Here is a 19,089-nt window from a genome sequence, read left to right as displayed (position 1 = left end):
AGGACGGATAAACTTGTAATATAATGGTTGGGTGGAGAGAGTTGATGAAAAATTCGTTTATAGATTAGGGTAAACACAGCCGAGCTGGTTTGAGATCAGCGTAATATCGGTGCGTGACGAACGGTGCGTCCGTTTACATTCATTTATAAATAAATTCAATTAACACGGAGATAGGATGAAATAAACTTATCTCATAATTTTGTTTATCTTTAATTTTTGCATAAAAATAGCTATTATGTAGGATAACCTGCTCCGAGGAATTATATTTTAAATTCTAAGTAGATATGGCAACCGCGAACATATTTCAAAGAAGACATAGAAATATATTTTTAAGTACCTACAGAAACTGAACATAATAATGAAAAGAGATGCAATACATTCTGGTTGGAGTTTTGGTACTCAATGTTCATGACGGCTAATTGTAGCCTCGATTTCCATTATTAATAATGAAATTCAAAGCCATTTTAAGTCTCTTATACGTCATAAGTCTTGCATACGTCTTAATTGCCTAACATACATCACGCGCGCAAGGTAAACGTTCCATTCACGTATCTGCTGCGTACATCTGCCCTAATATTCTCGTGTGGGTAAGCATTAATTTGAACTCAAATTTCATTCCCTTGTTTCAACATTTGAACCTTACATATTCGACGCAGACATCTGTCTAATGTCAGCCAGTTGCGATTTTGTAATAATTATGAGACTGAATTTATAAAGTTGAACGTTTAAAATGTTTTCATACGTTTGTTTGCTTCGAGTAAGAAAATTGTACGGAGAATGTTATTTTTTATGTAGCTACATTTTCTGCTGCGAAAGTTAAATTATGAAATTGTTTTAAAAGTTGTTGCTGTAAGGTACATACTTAGGTAATTAATTAACCGACCTGGGCAGCCTCGTTACGATCGACGCGTTCGTTTTTTTAGCAGATGGATTTTAATTAACGAGTCAATTACTACCACACCAATAATGAAGATACATTATCTAGGAACCCATCTAGGAAATCTTAAAATATTTCACTATTACACCATTTCCAATATTTTAATGTCGCAGGAAACTACATATAATTTATCGTTAAAATAAATCTATTCTTAATATATTATTACGATATACACGAATAATACAAAAACCAAGTTATTATACAATATATTTAAAATGAATATGCGTCTCATAAATTTAATTCCATTAAAAGAATCTATTTAGCTGTTGTTTTAGTGAGTATAAAGCGTAATGGAATCTTCAAAGACGAGTTTTCACTTTGAGATACGCAGAAAGAGATTCAATCTGCTAGTGGGCATATTAAATCTCTTTAAGGAAGCTTTACATAATGCCAATATTAATTAATAACAGGGAGGCTCTGGAATGAGATTCAAATTTAGTATAGCTCTTACCTACATTGTATGTGGATTTAAAAAGTAATATCTGTCGGGTCGAGTTGCTTCAGCTGACTAACTAATAATGTATCTAGTTAGTAATTACCATTCAATTATTTTTATCTTGCGAATATTCTTGAGATTTATATAAGAAGGCCTATGTCACCTGTAGTATTCATAAAATAAAAACCTCTTACAGAAGGTATCACAATAGCTGCTTAAAAATATACCTTTAGAATTTATATAAAATTGAATGATATAAAGTTCAAGAACTTTGCCCATATTTTATTTAGCTATTGATTTCGATAAAAATAGAACAAAACTTCCAGACTTTTACAAAAAATATTCATACCTAACGTACGTATATATTACGTAACGTAAACTTTAGCTAAATTTAACTAGCTTCGAGTAAGAACAACTGTACAAGCGAAAAGCTGTATAAAAATACAATTTATGTTTATTAAATATTCACTTAAAGAAATCCCACATCATTTAACACACAGTCGTAAATTAAAATAAAATGAACGAGACAAAACGGAATGAATTACACCCTAGTAAATATTCGCGCTCGTATAAATCATTTACAGTACACGTGTGTGAATTCAGGATAACAAAAACCGAAGTGGGCGCTTTCCACATCACGTACACAAGCGCGGAATCGAGGCAGTTTGCTTGAGCTCTCATTTCTTGAGTCAGCTAAGACCGGATTAGGGCGCTTGTCGCACGCATCGAGATTCCCCAGCCTGCCTTCAGTCGACTTTATAAATTATATCTCCCGACTGACGCATTTCCGATATAAACTTATTTGCAATTTGTGACTCAAGTTATATTACCGAGAGTGCGAGTATGTTACCTGTTTGTCACGCCGAGAGAAAAGTAAATACCTATCCGAAAAATTTAATACGCTCTTGTTTTAATCTTGGCTCACTAATATATTACCTCTTATGACAAAACTGATAATATTAGTGTTTTCGTAATTCTGAGATGGAGTTTGTATATCGTAGCAGTACATATGTACTTTACTTCAATTATAATTGTAGCGTTATTAGGAAACACATTAGGTTCCTGGTTTAAAATTGAAAACTCCCTAATCAAAAAAGATAACGTCACGTCACCGTAACAAAGTTAGCAGAAGTGGAACTATCAAAAACCTGCCACATCAAACTCATCTTAACATAACAGGAAGATAAGTAAAACGAAGAGCGGGAACGGACAAACTTTAGTTTGGGTCAGGGGAGGTTTACCCCATTCGACATCAATAACTGTGAATTCTGAGAGGTTGGCTTTAGACACAAGAATTATCTGATCTAGCCCGGGATTAATTAACTTAAATGCAACAAGTCCGAGTTTGCGCTGCTCTCAGAAACGACAGTCCTGCGTTATATTATGGAGTTGTTGAATTAAATAAGGAGATCGCTAAGTTCTCCATAATCGCATTAATTTAGCTACGTCCAACTACAATACGAATACATCTAACTGCACCTGTGACTACAATCCTTTATATCATACCGCTAATAATTTAATTGATTTTAACGTTGCATCTCAATGTGTATGAATAATGTGACTTCAATAATTTATTATTGAAATATTCATTATCAATATTAGATAACCACGGTTCATTTTAAATTATTTATAATAACAGAAGAATAAACGTGTTATAGTGAACAGGATTAAAATATTATTGGCTCAATGTATTCTAAGTCTACAGATCAATTGCGTGCATATTAATAACTCAAACAGCCATATACCTAATAGGAAAGTTAGAGTTAACAAACATCCTTCCATTCTCCGATATGAGGCCCTCAAGCTTCCATCCTAGTAATTGACGGAAGCTAGGAATTATTATAAAAACCAAACCCGATAGCTTAAAAAAAGCCTATTGTTACGCCCACAATTTAGACGAATCCAACCATATTTCATACGTTAAAATCCGTCAAGCCGTTTGCGCGGCAGTGCATGCTAGAAATACGCTCGAAAAACGCTACCCTCCGGAATTGGATAAGAAACATAAGAAAAAACACAACAATTGAACGGTGAAATTAATGTGAAATACGTACCTAAAGGTTCGCAGTTCACGTAATAATTGACTTAAATGTAACAAGTCGCCGAGTTTGCTCAGCTCTACAACCGCGCCGCTATTCGGTGATGAATATGAAACTCGATTTGAATTTTCGTAGCCACTGATTTACCATCTCACTCTTTATACGCCATGAATTTTGAAGGCGGCAGGGTAAGCGAATCCTTAATTAATGTAGCTTTAGGTGTTTTGATTTATGCGTCATAATCCTTAGCCTATTAGAGGACCTTCGTCACGGTATAAACGTTTACAGACAACTTTCAGATTTACCTGGGTTCCATTACAATATTTTTTCCTTTTCACTTTTAAATAACGGTCATTCAGTCGTTAAGTATTTAGAAAGCAGCAATTCCTATAAGGGTGGTAATTCTTCGCTAGATGTATGTATTTACTTAAAGCTTAAAAAGTAGTTCTTCAGATTGAAAGTTAACTTTCTTTATTCTGCATTACTTTAAAAAATGTATCAACAAATTGCTTATTAAAATGGTGACTAAAATTGTCATTGCTATCGTTAAACTCTATCGAAAAAGTTATTTCAGGCACTATAACAATATGTCAAACCGACTCAAATGGACAAATTCAATTGACGAGGCGATGTTCTCTGTTATTGGAACCTCAGATTGTATGAATGAGCAGGGGTGGAATATCTTTTAGTGGAATTTAAATCATCCCCCAACTGAAATAGGGCTGATGTTAGTATGAGAGTTAATAGGGTTTCCAAGTTCTAATGTTTTTACGGACATGCACGGGAATCACTATTTAAGAAGCTTATTTAAACCAGATACATTTCTGCAACTTGTCACACTGCAGATGGGTATATCAGTGGGTAGGCCACGATGGTAAAGCCATATAATTAAAAAAAAAAAACTTATGCTTATTAATTTCCTTGAACACTGTATGAAGCATAAATCGATTTACATAAGGTTAATAACAAGAGCCCTTCTTGGTATTAAAAAAATCAATTCAATAAGACAAACATATTACAACTTTTGGCCATTCTAGTTTTATGTATAATAGTATTTTATGAGGAACCCTAGACATACGCAGAATGTAAATACTTGTTACTAGGTACAGCTTGTAATCCAGAATGTCATCTTTGCCGAAAATTAATAAAAATAAACATCAACAGACGTGCCCGTGAAAAGGCAAAATCCAATAAAATAAAATCAATTAAATAAAATGAAAATCTGTACCCAATAAAATAATAATTAAAAAAACAATCCAAGGATCCATGGTGACCCTACAGTTAGGGATGTGCGGAAGCGGCCTAATGACGGCCAGCAGCACAATAGCACGTGGCCCTTGTTATTGGTATCTGTTGACCGCTACGAGCGATTTGTCCAAATGAGATCCGGACCTCTTCGGAGATGCTTTGTTATTTTTTGTGTGTGCTGCATTCGCTTGCGATATATTGGATGTAATTACATTTATTTTTGTTCGTCTAGGAATAGAAAAAATATTTGAAATATTTTAATATGGCGAAAAAGGAAACATGCTGAATGTCCCTTTTACCAGAATATTATTAGCTCATTTCAAAAAGGACAAAATATATAAAATACCAAAAATAGCAATGCAAATATTAGACGTATTCATTTCCAAAATTCCAAAAGACGCATTATAGTGGTAAAAGAAAAATATTACACAATAAATTAATAAATGCTTTCCTATACATTCAATTATAAATATTTAAAAGTGCTCATATTACTACCATCAAATAAAAGCTGACAATGTTTTAAACCGGTATTAAAAATCGTATTCCAGTACTTATATTTGAAATCCAGCAATACTTATAATTCGTCCACATCTTAGAAGCCTTATCTCTCCTTGAGAAGGATTTTCCACGGCGCAGCTCAAATCTGCGTCTTTGAATTGTGAAATATAATAGTGCTTATGATATCTGAGAGGCGACATTTTGCTTCATCTTCAGAGAGTAGTAATCCGTAATATTAGCCCAACACAAGGAAACGGCAACAGGAGAATATAAAGAGTATTATAAAATTTAAAACTTATGGTGTGAAATTGAAAATATGGCGCAATAAAAATTGCACATTATTTTACACAAAAAAAATAAAAATAGGGTTACTATTAAATAATTCCTTACTCTACATTTTATCAGACACTTTTTTTTAAGAAATATATTCTTTGTTTGAAGCAAAAGGTTATTAGAAGCAGTCTTTTGTATACTCTAAAGTCAGTAATACAATAAAAATAAAAGAAACTTGGTTCCAGACAATATAATTCAGTTAGAAGTTTTGAACGTGAAACAATCGAACAACAACCTTTGTTCACCCGTTCATTGAAGGAAATTAATCGTCACTAATTCAGTTAAATTGGGGTTCAGCAATGAGTTGAAAAAAGCAACACACGACCGCGATAATCCGGTACACGGGCGATTAATCTTCGTTGCCACGAGGTGGTCGGGTGAATTTGTGGCGATTTGTCGACCACAATCCTGCGGGACTATCCTGCTCGCGTGTTGCCACTGGACAAACGTATTACATTTAGAAAAATATACTCGGCTACAGTAAATGCTACATTCTCTAATGCTATTCACGATAATTTTTAATTATCTTGACTAAGCAGACAAGCTATGGACAAAAAGTTATTTTTAATAACAAGAATGTTGCAAATGTTAAATTACATTTTTCATTAATTTCAATAAGTAAGGTTACCAATGTTACTTATTTACATTTAATCGTCTATTCGGCATAGCGCCCTATATAATAAGTCGCTCACAGATACGTTAAGAAATGATTTTTGTGAATAATAAATCAATGCATTCAACGCCTTTCACTGTAAAGCAAGATTGACTATCCGTGATGCTATAGATGCAGTAAGCATTATTTATTAGTAACTATTATTACTTCAAAATAAATGATAGCATCAAATTTGCTTCCATCACATGGTTTGTCGCGGGTCATTATAAATACATGCGGCTATAGAACTGAATTGTCGCGTATCCCCGAGGTAAATTATGTCCCACGATAATCCCTTATCGACTAATCGCATAACAGTTGCTCTGAAATCTGCGCAGATGAATCGCTATTAGCTAGCAATTAATTGATTCAACAGCAATAATCATAAACGCTTAATGCTAACTGTTCAATCTGTTTCTAATAGGTAATGGGTACATAATGTCTACTGTATTGGTTTTATTCAACAAATTGTTAACAACAAAATATGTTGTAATATTTTTCAAGTTACTATAAAAAATGTTCAATTATAAACCGGATTAGTAGTAGATGTCCTTCCTTAAAGGCAGAGGTCTGATAATTTTCCACAACCCTGCGTCAATGCAATGGAGGTAGGTTTTTAAAGATTTAAAAAATGGCAAAGTTTAGGCCTTTATAATTTCACACAACTAGATATAAATGAAAACTTCAAGAACACTAACCGTAGTCTGTACAATACGAATAAACTCACAAGGCAGCTGTAACACGATAGTTATAATACTATATCAATTCGTCAACCAAAACAACCTTTAATCTGGAGGTCGGTCTACATGGGAATCGTAGTTTGATTTCTGATATGATGCCCTCATTAAGGCTACCACATGTCATTTGACACGTTACCGATATATATTATTTGTTCGTAATTTGGTTTGTATTGTTTGTAAAGCTCGCCGGAGCAGGTTATCACGCGACTCGTGCTCCGCCCACCTTAGGGGCTCCCTCCATTTCCCATCTCAGATATTAATATTTTTATATTAGAAATCAGGAAGGATTGAAAAATACAAAATATTATGTTCACCTTAATATATCAATTTTATTAGTTTTAGTATAAGACGTATTTAACTGAAGCTGTCGAAAATTGTATAATATTCCAATGATAGAATCAAATACGGATATGATAGGTTTAAATTGTCTGTTTAAATTTAATTCTCGTGACTACTATGGAAATTTGTTTATTATGTTCGAGTGATAATATCAAATGATATTCATTATTCAAGGCTACAACAACTTAAAAAAATATAGAAAATAAGGTTTTTTTTCTTTTCAAGTAGAGTATGTATGGACGAGTGCGGAGACTCCCTAATGTTTCACTCGCGTTACTGTGACAACTTCTACCTTTTACCAAATTGTATTTTCGTGTTCGGCCGACTTTTCCTTATACTCGTAAATACTGTTATTAAGACAGCGACACCGTGACAGGTGCTAATGTCTGTGGAAGTATCGAACCCATTTCTAAAATAATGTAAATAATACAATATTGTGTCCTACGCTCGAGTTGCTTTCAAACCTATGTTTGTTTGTACTTCTGAGGTTATTTTAACCGAAATATTAAGTTAGACTTATTATTGGAATGACAGTAACATGATAGGTACATGTGGTATAAATATGTTCGTATAACTGAATTTCATACTGTATATCAAACTACGGGAAAACAAAGAGATTGTATTTTGTACTGAAAAATAAAACAAAAGAAAAGCGCTTACATCACAAAATGGGGTTCGAATTTCCAAATACATCTAAATGAAAATCGAGCGCAAAGCTCCGGTGTTTTACAGGCTTAGCCGTTACATTGTCGTCACAATAAATACAACTTAGTTACTCCAACTGAACAATTTGAACCCACATACAAATGGTATTAAAGGAGCTGTAGTATAAGTTCCCGGACCGGTGTGGGATCGTGACTACGAAGACAAGAACTTCGAAGAATAAATTATACAGGCGAATTTCGGAACAGGTAAAACTGTTATCTTCATTCGTAATTCTATAGCTCTAAGGACACAATCTTAAAGAGTAATTATTCTAACTCGGAGAAAGCATTATTAAAAATAAAAGCAAAAATATTATTCCGACCTTTTCTTGCGACTGTCTGCCTAATGTGAGATTAGACTGTTCCTAATCCAAAGTGAAACAGCGAAGTAAAATCCATTATTTAGAGTACCACCTTACTTAAAGTAGTGAAGTTGGGTCGACTCGATACCGTCGCGCAATTGTGCGTACCTACAGTTAGAGGAGCATAAAATAGGCTTTACAAGGCAAGAGGCTGGGAGGGTAGGACCGGTACATCATTACGAGGCCCCGCGTCATTTGTTTATTAAACACCCTCCGAGGTGGAACAGAATAATGGCACCGTAGACTTTGTCACGGCCGCTTTCCCTTGAAATTAAATCGTAATGATGATGCGCCTCACTCGCCGCACTGTTCGACTCTCCCGGCCCCCGTTATTAAGTTCCCTGTCGTCTTGAGGTCAAAATGAATAGGTTTCTTTAAAAGCCCGCGTCCTATGCCAGCTGTCATAGATATGAAAAGAATTGGGTTGAGTGGTCCTTACCGGTACGGTGAGTTGCCGAAATGTGTACTGAAAAATAGCGCTCCTATTTGCCGTTCTGTTTTGAACGTCCCGACGTTAACTTCTAATGATGCTCGTTTTTTGCTCCGCTGCATTGTTCGAAGTATGTTTTGTTGTGGCCGAGCGTTATGCTCATGTTCTTATGACCACTCATAAACTAAACGTATTCGTTTACTACTAAAGCTGATCGATTAAAGGAAGTTGATCGCCGCTACGAATAAAAACACAATTTTGTATGTAATTATAAAGGTCCATTTTGCAAATAACTAGTTTTAATGTTTATTTACATTGTTTGAACGAATGTAAGAAAAAAAATGAGTGTGAAATTCGAATCTGCAAGTTATCTGAAACACTTTTATAACTTATTTCAATTATACCTAAATAGTAATAGAAATGTTTTAAAGAAAATTAAAAAACGTACAGTGGTGGAAAGAAATGCTGTTACCAAGTTTTTCAAAGCTTTGGGTCGATAAGCCTATCGAACGCATGGACAACGATTTAATGCAACTGAGATTTTTATTTAAAATCGCTCACTGTATCATAATCCCAAAGTAAGAAAATAGGTATTTCATGCGTCTAAATAAGTTTAAAACAGTGTGTGAACAAGTAACAGTGTGTATGCAAAATCGTACTTTCAAGACAATAGCACTCGAGTAAAAATATACATGTTTCCTTATGTATACAAGGAAAGTTTTTAAAATAGGAAAATGAAATTATCAGTAGGCCGGAAAACTTGATACGGCTTCTCTGAAAGAATTTTAATTAAAAAGTTGCTCCAAGTGTGCAAGGGAGAATATGTAATCTCTTGTAAATTAATTCATAATTAGCCTACTACAGCTACCTGGTACACGATTTTCTCATTTATTTTTATTTTATCTTTGCTTAATATGCTCGATTAAAGCACAGATTAAATAACTTAACAATTGTTTGTTTAATACAATGGAGACGCTTTTTTCTTTCCATTTTGTTGTTTTAAACTGCATGCCATTCTTTTTTCTTCTAATATGAATCATAATAGTGTCTTTAACACTTGTTATAAGTTCTTATCTTGGAATTTTCGTTAAGAAATAAATGATTATTAATGAATAATATTCACTTTCTCAATTTAGATCACCATCATCAACCCATTTTTGTCTCACTGCTGGGCACGGGTATCCTCTCAGAATGAGAAGGATTAGGCCATAGTCCACCGCGCTGGCCAAGTGTGTATTGGTAGACTTGAGATTTTTTTTCAATTCAGATATTTCTTATTAATATTATTATACACACAGCATTTTATCCTGTTATATTAGTAGTAATATTTTTCAAAGTTAAAAAAGTTAATAAAAAAAATAATTGCATAAATCGGCCTGACGACGAATAAACTATCTTGTCCCGTAGCAGTCACAATAAACATAACGTTAAAGAGTTTACGGGCGTCAAGAACTTCCTTCTTAAAAATAAGTGTTAATAGCTACAGGGAAGTTTCAACAAAATGACCAATACATTAACTTGGAGTGGACGTAAACCACCTGGATTGTACGTTAAGGCACTTTTGATGCCGAAGAACAGTGGATCCATTAATTTTTAAATCTTTAACGAGGTTCCTTAACGATACTTTTGCTCGCAGAATAAGTATAAAAATGGAAGTCTTTTGGGCATTTTTGCTGTAAAAATATACGACAGTACAAAGGTATTTCGTATTCAATTAACCGACGACACTTAAATGTTTACGTCGAGGTTTTCGCTTTTCAAATTATATTAATACTTTCGACGGGAAAAGCAACATAAAAATCTGTTATTTAAATAAAAAATGGAAAGGTTCAGATTTATTACACTCTTAAAATATTAACTTGTGAGATAATTGCTTTATTAAGTGCTTATTTAATCATTTTGGTTTAATAGGTATATAGTAAGGCAGAAGTCAGTTAATGGTATGTACATTGTACAATTGCTACTTATTTAATTTATCTATCGAAAAAAGTACGGAATGTTAATGGACGTTGCTGAATAAACAAAGAAATATAAGTAACTCCAGTGGATAGTCAGTATAGGTTAGTATCATGTTTAGGCAACATAAGGGTTTAAAATGGGATATGAGCTTCCTATAGTGAAATTATCCGACCTGCGGTCACTAACACGCAAAATAAAGAGAAAGAGAGACAAAACTTATGAACACTGTACTTTGAAAAGTGATAAACAAATAACTAATGTTTCCCAAAACAAAATTACAGTAGTTTTCTTAAAAATACTGTAATATAAATAAAACCACCAAACCATTTTTTACTTTCAAAACAAATATAACCTCGGTAGATGCAAGCAAAGCAATCCAGGTCACCAATACGGAGACAACTAAATTATGAAAAGTACGATCTATAGCTAGGCAACGTACGCAAACGGCTTCGCAGAACAGATTGGCGGAGCGGGAAGCAACCTGCAAGTCGAAGTACACACATAAATCCACAACATATCCTCTCTCGGGTACCAGTGTGGAGTAATTTGTGAACACAAGCTTGCTCGGCGTCGCGAACATTAACTATTAAATTCGTTGCATATTATACTACCGACTCAGTACCTAATCTGGTATCAACCTGCACGCGTTATCCTTTTTGCGGATGTTTTCCATTTTTTTTCAAAAAAGAAAGTAATAAGCGTAATTACAGCCTTCATTTATACCTTCATCTAACTGCTATATCTACTGTGCAGAAAATAAGATATTTCCTTAAACATTCAGATTTCTGGAATGCGTATTTTAGATTACATATGAAATATAATTTGAACTGTGATTTTCATTTATCACATATATCTGATTAACTTTAACTAATATACCTTGACTACCATATTGAATTGACATACAAATGAGATCGGGTCGGTTTTTAGTATTTCTAGTTCTCTTTAGTCTATTTAGGTTTCTATAAAAATAAAGAAAAACAGCGTCGAAATCGTGGCATTTAACACATGAACATTAATGTTCCTTCAATAAAAATACCTTTCGATCATTACCCGTGAGAAAATCGTGGAATTTATGTAGCATCTGTAAGTGTTATAACCTCTACTGAATTATGAACATACTTTATGATATATTTCGATAAACACAAATTGTATATACAATATCAGTGTATACTACAAATGCCAAATTCCACTAGCTGGTACTAAATATCTGTTGTATCCTATTGTGGGACAATGCATGCGTGTAGAGGCACTAAGAAAAGTTTTGAAATGAGTTATCTATTCCTATTTATTTTCTCTCACGGCTTCATAAATGCAATGGAAATCTCATATCAGTATCATTTTCTTTGATATTAAATGTGACATTTATTCAGTAAAAAATAATAAAGAAGCATTGTACCATGAATTTAACAGACAGACTTTATGAAGTATGACTTAGCATTCTCTATTTCTCTTTGTTGCTATTTAACTATGGCATATTAAAACTTTTATTTAATATGTGAGTTTTTATCCTTTCAATAAAGCCTTGTTGACTGTTTTATGTGTTAATCATTGTTATAAATCATAAGCATGCCAAATTACATACGAACTCGATAAGAAGTTTTTGCCTAAAAGAGTAACAAACATCCTCCATCGTACCAATGTTACATGTTAATAGTATTAGTAAGGAAATTAGTGAGATAAATAAGCATTTTCAATAAAGTATTAAGTTGAATGTTAGATAATACGTTTCAAGCTCGTAAATCGTAAATGCATTTGCAAATAAATCCAGTAGACATGTCTCGTAATCATTAGTAGATCTTAATGAGTAGCAATCAGCATCGCTACATCTGCAATCACAAATCTATTAGTATTTTCTTAATCGCTGCCGCGAGCAGATATATTGCTGGGATGTTATTCGCAAATTGGAACTTATATTTAATTTTATTTATGACAGACGTAACTCATTGGAGAAGCAAATACTTGTAAGCATAGTCTTCGTTGTGTAACTTGTTATCATTTGAGGAAAGCGGTGACTGTACATTTTGTATGGGAATTTAGCCCTACTACAATCTTATGCGATGATGTACCAGGTACACACGTAACTTTGGAAACATAAGAAATTATCTCAGAATTTGTTTTGCTATTTTCAAAGGTATTCGACGTCTATCAAACCTAACTCTACTATCTTGTTGTTAGAGACCAACTATTTTGTTTTTAGAGACCAAGTACCAACAGTGTACACTGTTGGTATGAGTAGGTAAAGAATTGCTAGAGAGTTCATGAGAACTTTTTGATTATTTTACGTTACTACACGACTTCACCTCATGTGGTGATTTACTGATGGACTCTAAATCGCCAACCCTAATTAGGACTGATTAAGTCGCCCACCTGATGTTATGTCACTATCTTTAAAACTATGTTGGAACGCTTCAGGAATGTCCAGGAACGCGAGGTGAGGTCCCTTTTCCTCGAGGAGGGAAAACTGATATCCATGTGATACGTCACTCTCACATAGATATCCGTAATCAACCCTAAAGAGGATTACAATCCTAACTGAAGTCGGCTTTATATGCGTTGCTACCCTTAAGGACTTAACTCAAACGCTGCGTGTTGAATGTATGTCTTCAGCCCAGAAAACAGCTGAGATTCATCGCTGTTGTAGGGCTCCGGGGGCTCGCAGCGATGCTAATAGCAAAGGCTATTCGAACTAATCGAAGTTTATTATTGTTATAAGAGAGTCGGAGAAAAACAACGTTCTTTTCTTTTCTTAGTAGTCAGAAGAAGTGACATATATTTTAGTTGAGGTGACAACGAGGTCTGGCACAATCAAAAGATCGGCAGCCCGCATCGCTTAATACCCTTAAGTAGGGAGTGACGCTTTAGCGTCACTAGGGTGGGGGATGTTGGCGATGCAGGCTGCTGGCTGACAATAGACATAGATTTTTATATATTTTTACCTTTTTTATACTTTATTGTATATTTAAAAAGAGACTACTAAGAAAAGAAAATATTTTCTTTTTTAATATACAATAAAGTATAAAAAAGGTAAAAAGATATAAAAACCTATGTCTATTGTCAGCCAGCAGCCTGCATCGCCAACAGCTGTTATAAAACATAAATCTAACTAAAATGAATAGAAGTGGCCATAGTGAAGTCTAACCACAAAGAGTTCTAACAACCTAAAATCCTATGTCTTTTTTGACACGTATATCAGTTTTTCCGAACAATTTAACATCATAAAGTCAGAAATAGTTGTGACGCTAGAGTATACACAATGTAATACCACAACGTTCAAATACCTTTACTGATATAAATATAGCCACATCCAGGGTTTGTTAACTAACCCGATACACGTGTTAATATGTACGAGTAAGTTACGGTCCTACAGTAATAATTGATACTGTTACAATTGTGTCACATACATAATTAATGACAAGTGAGCTAATTCACACATGGGTATAATAACGCATACATATTACATTACGGACACCGTAAGAGTAATCGGACAATAATCGGATCTAAATGTACAAATAAACCAAGATATTATTTTTTTGGATCAATGGCACTCGAGGACTACGGATCCACTAACTATTAAGGGTTAACCACTGTCATACACAAGCATTTATAATTTTCTCTAAGCCCTATAGAATAGAATGAAGAAGACCAGAACAAGAGATAAGGTCTCATTATTATAAGACACTTTAAAATAACAAAACCCAATTTAAAAAAAATGAAACAGTCGAACTACAAAGAATTTGGCACACCTTTTCAAGATATTTGAAACACGTTTTCCACTGATAAAGAGCGTTTGGAAATTTGAAACCCTTTAGGACACAACCCTTTAGTTCTACCCTTTAAAATGAAGCCTAAATTTCCAGGCAGATTTTAGTTTAACATTTATCAGTGTGCTTAAGAAAGGCAACGTGTAATTCACAGGATGACAAGGCGCTATGCGTTTGACTCGTTAATTTGTTTCTTGATAAATGCCCTCACTCTTTAATGTTTCCAGCCATTTCTATGTGGCTGCTTTAAATGAGGCAAGATGCTTACGCTCCAAATGTATTCGCGCTAGATGGCATGGCAAAGGCGATCATAAATTTCAATTTACTATTAAGTTAAAATTAAAAATATAAATTCAAAGCGTTCACTTACTATATAAAAATCGGATTCCGTGTTACGTATGCGTAATCTAATACACTTGTATAACTTTCATAACACTTTGGTTTCCTACCTTTATTTTGTTTAAAGGTTCAGATGGCGACACTATAGAACTGTATCTGATGAGACGGGCGCGAGAAAACAGCGTAACGGTATCGTAATATTCGTAATAAACAATTTCCCATGGTGAATATTCTACATACGTCGAGAACTACTTTTCCCATCGAGTGCGGCGCACTGCGGCCGTGGCAATGCACTTTCGCTGACCCCTCGGAGGAGGGAGCTCCCACGCAACCTGTCTCTCTCACTCTGCCTACTATCCCTATAAGTTATCCCCCTCGCACGCGGTTGCGCTTGCGCTTCCCGGTTAGCGAGGTAATAACATTCTACGACGCGGTACGTCGCCGGAGTGGAACGGGTTCTGTCGATGACTTGGGCGATTACTTGTATGAGAAACAATGGTTGCCACGGTTAAATTTAACCGCCCGCCTTTACAATTACTCAAGGAATTCAATCTGAGTCATAAATAGGAATAAGATTGCAGTTTTTTAGTTAAAATATGTGACTCGATAAGAACTATGTCCAGCCGATGACTCTATAACCGTGTTTTCCGTTTCTGCACCGCTTTACGCACGCTTGTCAGGATACGGCCGCGTGCGTTTATTTTATTTACTTTCATTCATATTTATAAATTTATAATTATTATTTTAAACAACTTTCAATTAACGACGAATGTATGTTTTTTGTAGTTCTTGATATACCTACCATCAATATAAGAAAGAGTGACAAAATAGACTTTGGTCTAAATAAGACTTTGATCTTGAAATGGCAACAAACAGACCAATTTTATATGTACATTATACATTATAGCAGCATTGTAACGATACTTATAATTTTAATAAATCTTCAATACTACACAATATTATGTACTAATGAAAATTGAGTGATGTGCAGACGTGCGCCGAAACAGCACACTAACGTTAACTCGGTGAAAGCGCGGCGCCAACAAACTCGTGCTTGCATTGTATCTGCAGTATAGCACACTTAACAGGGAATGCTTTAGAACGAAACACTCATAAATCTATTTGCTGAACTAGAATAACTTTCTTGGTGAGGGGAACGCGAAGACGGTCGCTTTTGCTAACGCCCCATATTGCTACACTATCTCGTTGCTTTCAGGTGAATGATTTTCTTGCATATTTACGTAACTTATTCGAGACGACAAATGTTCGCATCTGTGCACATCTTGAATCTAGGGAAACTCATCTCATGATTTAGCACGGCGTAACTGAACCGTACAGCGCCAGGGCATGGATTACCCGTGGGTAACTACGATTCCAGTGTAATTTGAAAGCTTGATACCGAGTGCGCAATCGAGCTTCACGGATATTTCGACTCTAACAATCAAATATTTAGGGCGACATTCGTTAGGATCACCCTCAGGAGAACCGCGTCCTAGACTTGCGAGCACATCGCTAGCCTCGATGCGAAGGGTTCCAAAGTGACGTGCGGCACGTTGTATTTTGAAGCATAACGCTACGGGGTTGAGTGCACGTTTGATTGCGCAGCCGATGTCCGTACGAAGCGATGTGACTAGCGGCATTCCATCGCACAATGAGTAATTTAAAAATTCAAAAACTCGTCGACGCTTCGCGTATGAGCTCGAGAGGTGAGGCGATCCTTCGGAGAGCGGCTCCGCAATTTAGACAGTTATCTGCTTACGTTCCGTACGATGTGCTTACGGGGAAAACAATCCACGCGCTCGGGTAACCGAGTAGGACAAATAACAGCAGATATAAATGTTCCCTCAAACCTCCGCTGCTATGGAGGTTGACGGAGTTGATTGAAATTGTTAATACAAATAGGGTCGAGGGAGCGGTTACATTCATTTGTAATTCAACGTACATCGGAACGAGAGTATAGCTCGTGTGTAGCTATCGAAAAGATTCTTGAATCTAATATCAATTACGAAGGAAGAGAAGGAATGTAATTCGTGCAGGCGCACCGCGTGCTCGTTGCTAATTGATAAACATGCAGCGAACTAACGCGATCGTTCACTCCTCCACTATTTTTAAATGAAATTCTTTTGATTCATATATTTTAAAGTGTGAATTAGACACAGCTGAGTAATACCGCGCATCGGTTTTGGATTTCCGAAATAGGAATTTGATTGCAGTTTTATTATTCAGCCATATTCAACGCGTATGTGCCGAGTTGATAGTGAAGCACGCCAGTCAAATGAATTTATGCATACTCAAATCTACTCCGTTACTCATATTCAATTTGATGCGTTTGATAAAAAAGACATACCCGCGATTTCAGATTTTTGCATGAAAAGGGAAAAATAAATTTTGCTTTCATGTCGAATGTAATAAATTTTAAACCATATTATTTTGGATGCTTCAAAAGAGTTATAACTTCTGCTTAACACTTATTAACCATTTTGAAGACTACTCGAATCAGTTGTTTGGAGTTGGGTGCAATAAAGAAGAAGCATGTGAGAGTGAGACAAAAAGCTAATTACGGCTTTTTGTTTGGAGTCGGAGCGTGAACAGCGGTGAGTGGAGTGGCGCTAAGGGCCGATGCACCAGGCTTGATGCACATATTACGAGTACACGGCGGGCCTATTGTTTTGTCGACGACAGATACAACGATAGATTTGTAGAGGAGCCAGATAAAATCAACCGATTTAAAATTGTACTTAATGAGTACCACTAAATATATTATTAATACAGACGACCCGAGTGTCGGAGTGATCAACACAATAGTATCTGTTTGACACACATTGTATAATAAAAATATCTAAATTATGTATTTAGATTTATATGTCGGGTCTGGGTGTTTCCTTTTTTGTTTTTTTCATATGTCCGAGGCATCTACGGCACAGGAAAAATCATAATCATAGTGCCACTGTGGAAAGCGTTAACTTTAGTATGAAGTACAAAAAATAGAAGAAGCTAGGAAATTAATTGGATTTTTAACGTAGATTTTAATCATACATTCCACCTTGTCTATGATATTTTTTTAACTACTAAGAAAATCTTGTTGATTAACTCTCAGATGTCCGAGGATAGTTTTCTTGGTAGTTTTATTAGAAGGAAAAATTAATACGTCCTGCAATATTAAAAGAATCATAATTTAATTATTATAGTCATTTAATATAATATTCAGAGTCGGGTCTGTTGATTCTTCTCGAAGTTAGTCCTGTATGCACTCACTAATTAGGGGAAAGTAGGAAGGAATCGGATTTGAGTGTAAATTTACACTAGATTTAATTTCCTTCTTCCTTCATTTATACTGAAGGATTTTATTTTATTATAAAAAAAACTGTCTCCGTAAACTTTTTCGTTAAATATATCAGAGTTTTTTACGTTGAATTTAATTTTATTAGTATTAGTAGAACTATAAACATTTAAAAACAGTGAGATAAGACCAATAAATAGACCATGGATAGTGTACCGAACCATAGTACGAATACCCATTGGGTATTACGGGTCTATACCCGTAATACCCTATGAATGGCTATCCATTCTAATAACCTACATATTTCTGAAATTGACTCACCGTTTCGGCTGTGTAGCGACCGGCGCTGCACTCTAGTAGTGAAGATTCACTCACCTGAAAAGACAAAACGATTATTGCACCGAGATCATAATTGGAACGGTTTAAAGGTTTCCCCCTATTATCGAAGGGGATCGCACAGAAAAGGGTTATTATTTTAAATGCATAAAAATGGAGGTAAGTCATAATACTTTTTACGTTTTTACTATGTTTTAATGTAACGTTAAGTATGAAGACTACTTAATGGTTAAATCGCTAAACACTAATAAAGAAAATGTATAATGTTATGTGTAACAATAACATACGAAACATCAACACTTCTGAACTTAAATCTAAATACATGCAAGAACTGGATACGCACCTAAATGAAATTTAATAATCAAATCTAAATGGACTCATTAAAGGATGCTTTATCCGGTTAATAAAACGAAAAGGTGATGAAACTCCTTCAAATTCAACAACTACATTTGACTGTGGAAGAATTAATAACTTTATAAAAATTGATCACGGATATACACGGTGCCTTAATGGCGAAGGAAAATATTGCGAATAAACGTACACATCTCAGACTTGTCATAAAAAACCTATCGAAGGTGTGTATAAGCTTTCTAACTGACACTTAAGTGATTTTACCATCGATTTTTTAAGGAATATTCTTAAAACCATCCTTCGACGTAATCATAATCGAGGACACTACAAATACAGCTAGAACAA

General features: G+C 34.8%; 1 protein-coding gene across 9 annotated transcripts in view; it reads right to left on the bottom strand.

Moving 5' to 3' along the window:
- heph (polypyrimidine tract-binding protein 1 heph) overlaps positions 1-19,089 on the bottom strand; it is a 534,307-nt gene that overhangs the window by 149,055 nt on the left and 366,163 nt on the right. For 2 of the 9 annotated variants that reach the window (XM_073084207.1, XM_073084204.1), the window contains one exon: positions 18,379-18,432. The exons of 6 other annotated variants lie outside the window; for them this stretch is intronic. Coding sequence is in view for 1 of the 3 variants with exons in the window: in XM_073084204.1 (XP_072940305.1) it covers positions 18,379-18,432 (54 nt within the window). In the remaining 2 variants the exon portion in view is untranslated. Of the gene's footprint in view, positions 1-14,887; positions 15,033-18,378; positions 18,433-19,089 lie in introns of those variants that run through there. One more of the 9 variants, XM_073084208.1, reaches the window with a different exon arrangement.

The sequence above is a fragment of the Epargyreus clarus genome, unplaced genomic scaffold (assembly GCF_041222505.1).
Source record: "Epargyreus clarus isolate Ecla_fem2 unplaced genomic scaffold, WU_Ecla_fem_2.2 ptg000021l, whole genome shotgun sequence".
Lineage (NCBI taxonomy): Eukaryota > Metazoa > Arthropoda > Insecta > Lepidoptera > Hesperiidae > Epargyreus > Epargyreus clarus.
The sequence above is the reverse complement of the archived record's forward strand: the minus strand, read 5'-3'. Positions and strand labels throughout refer to the sequence as shown.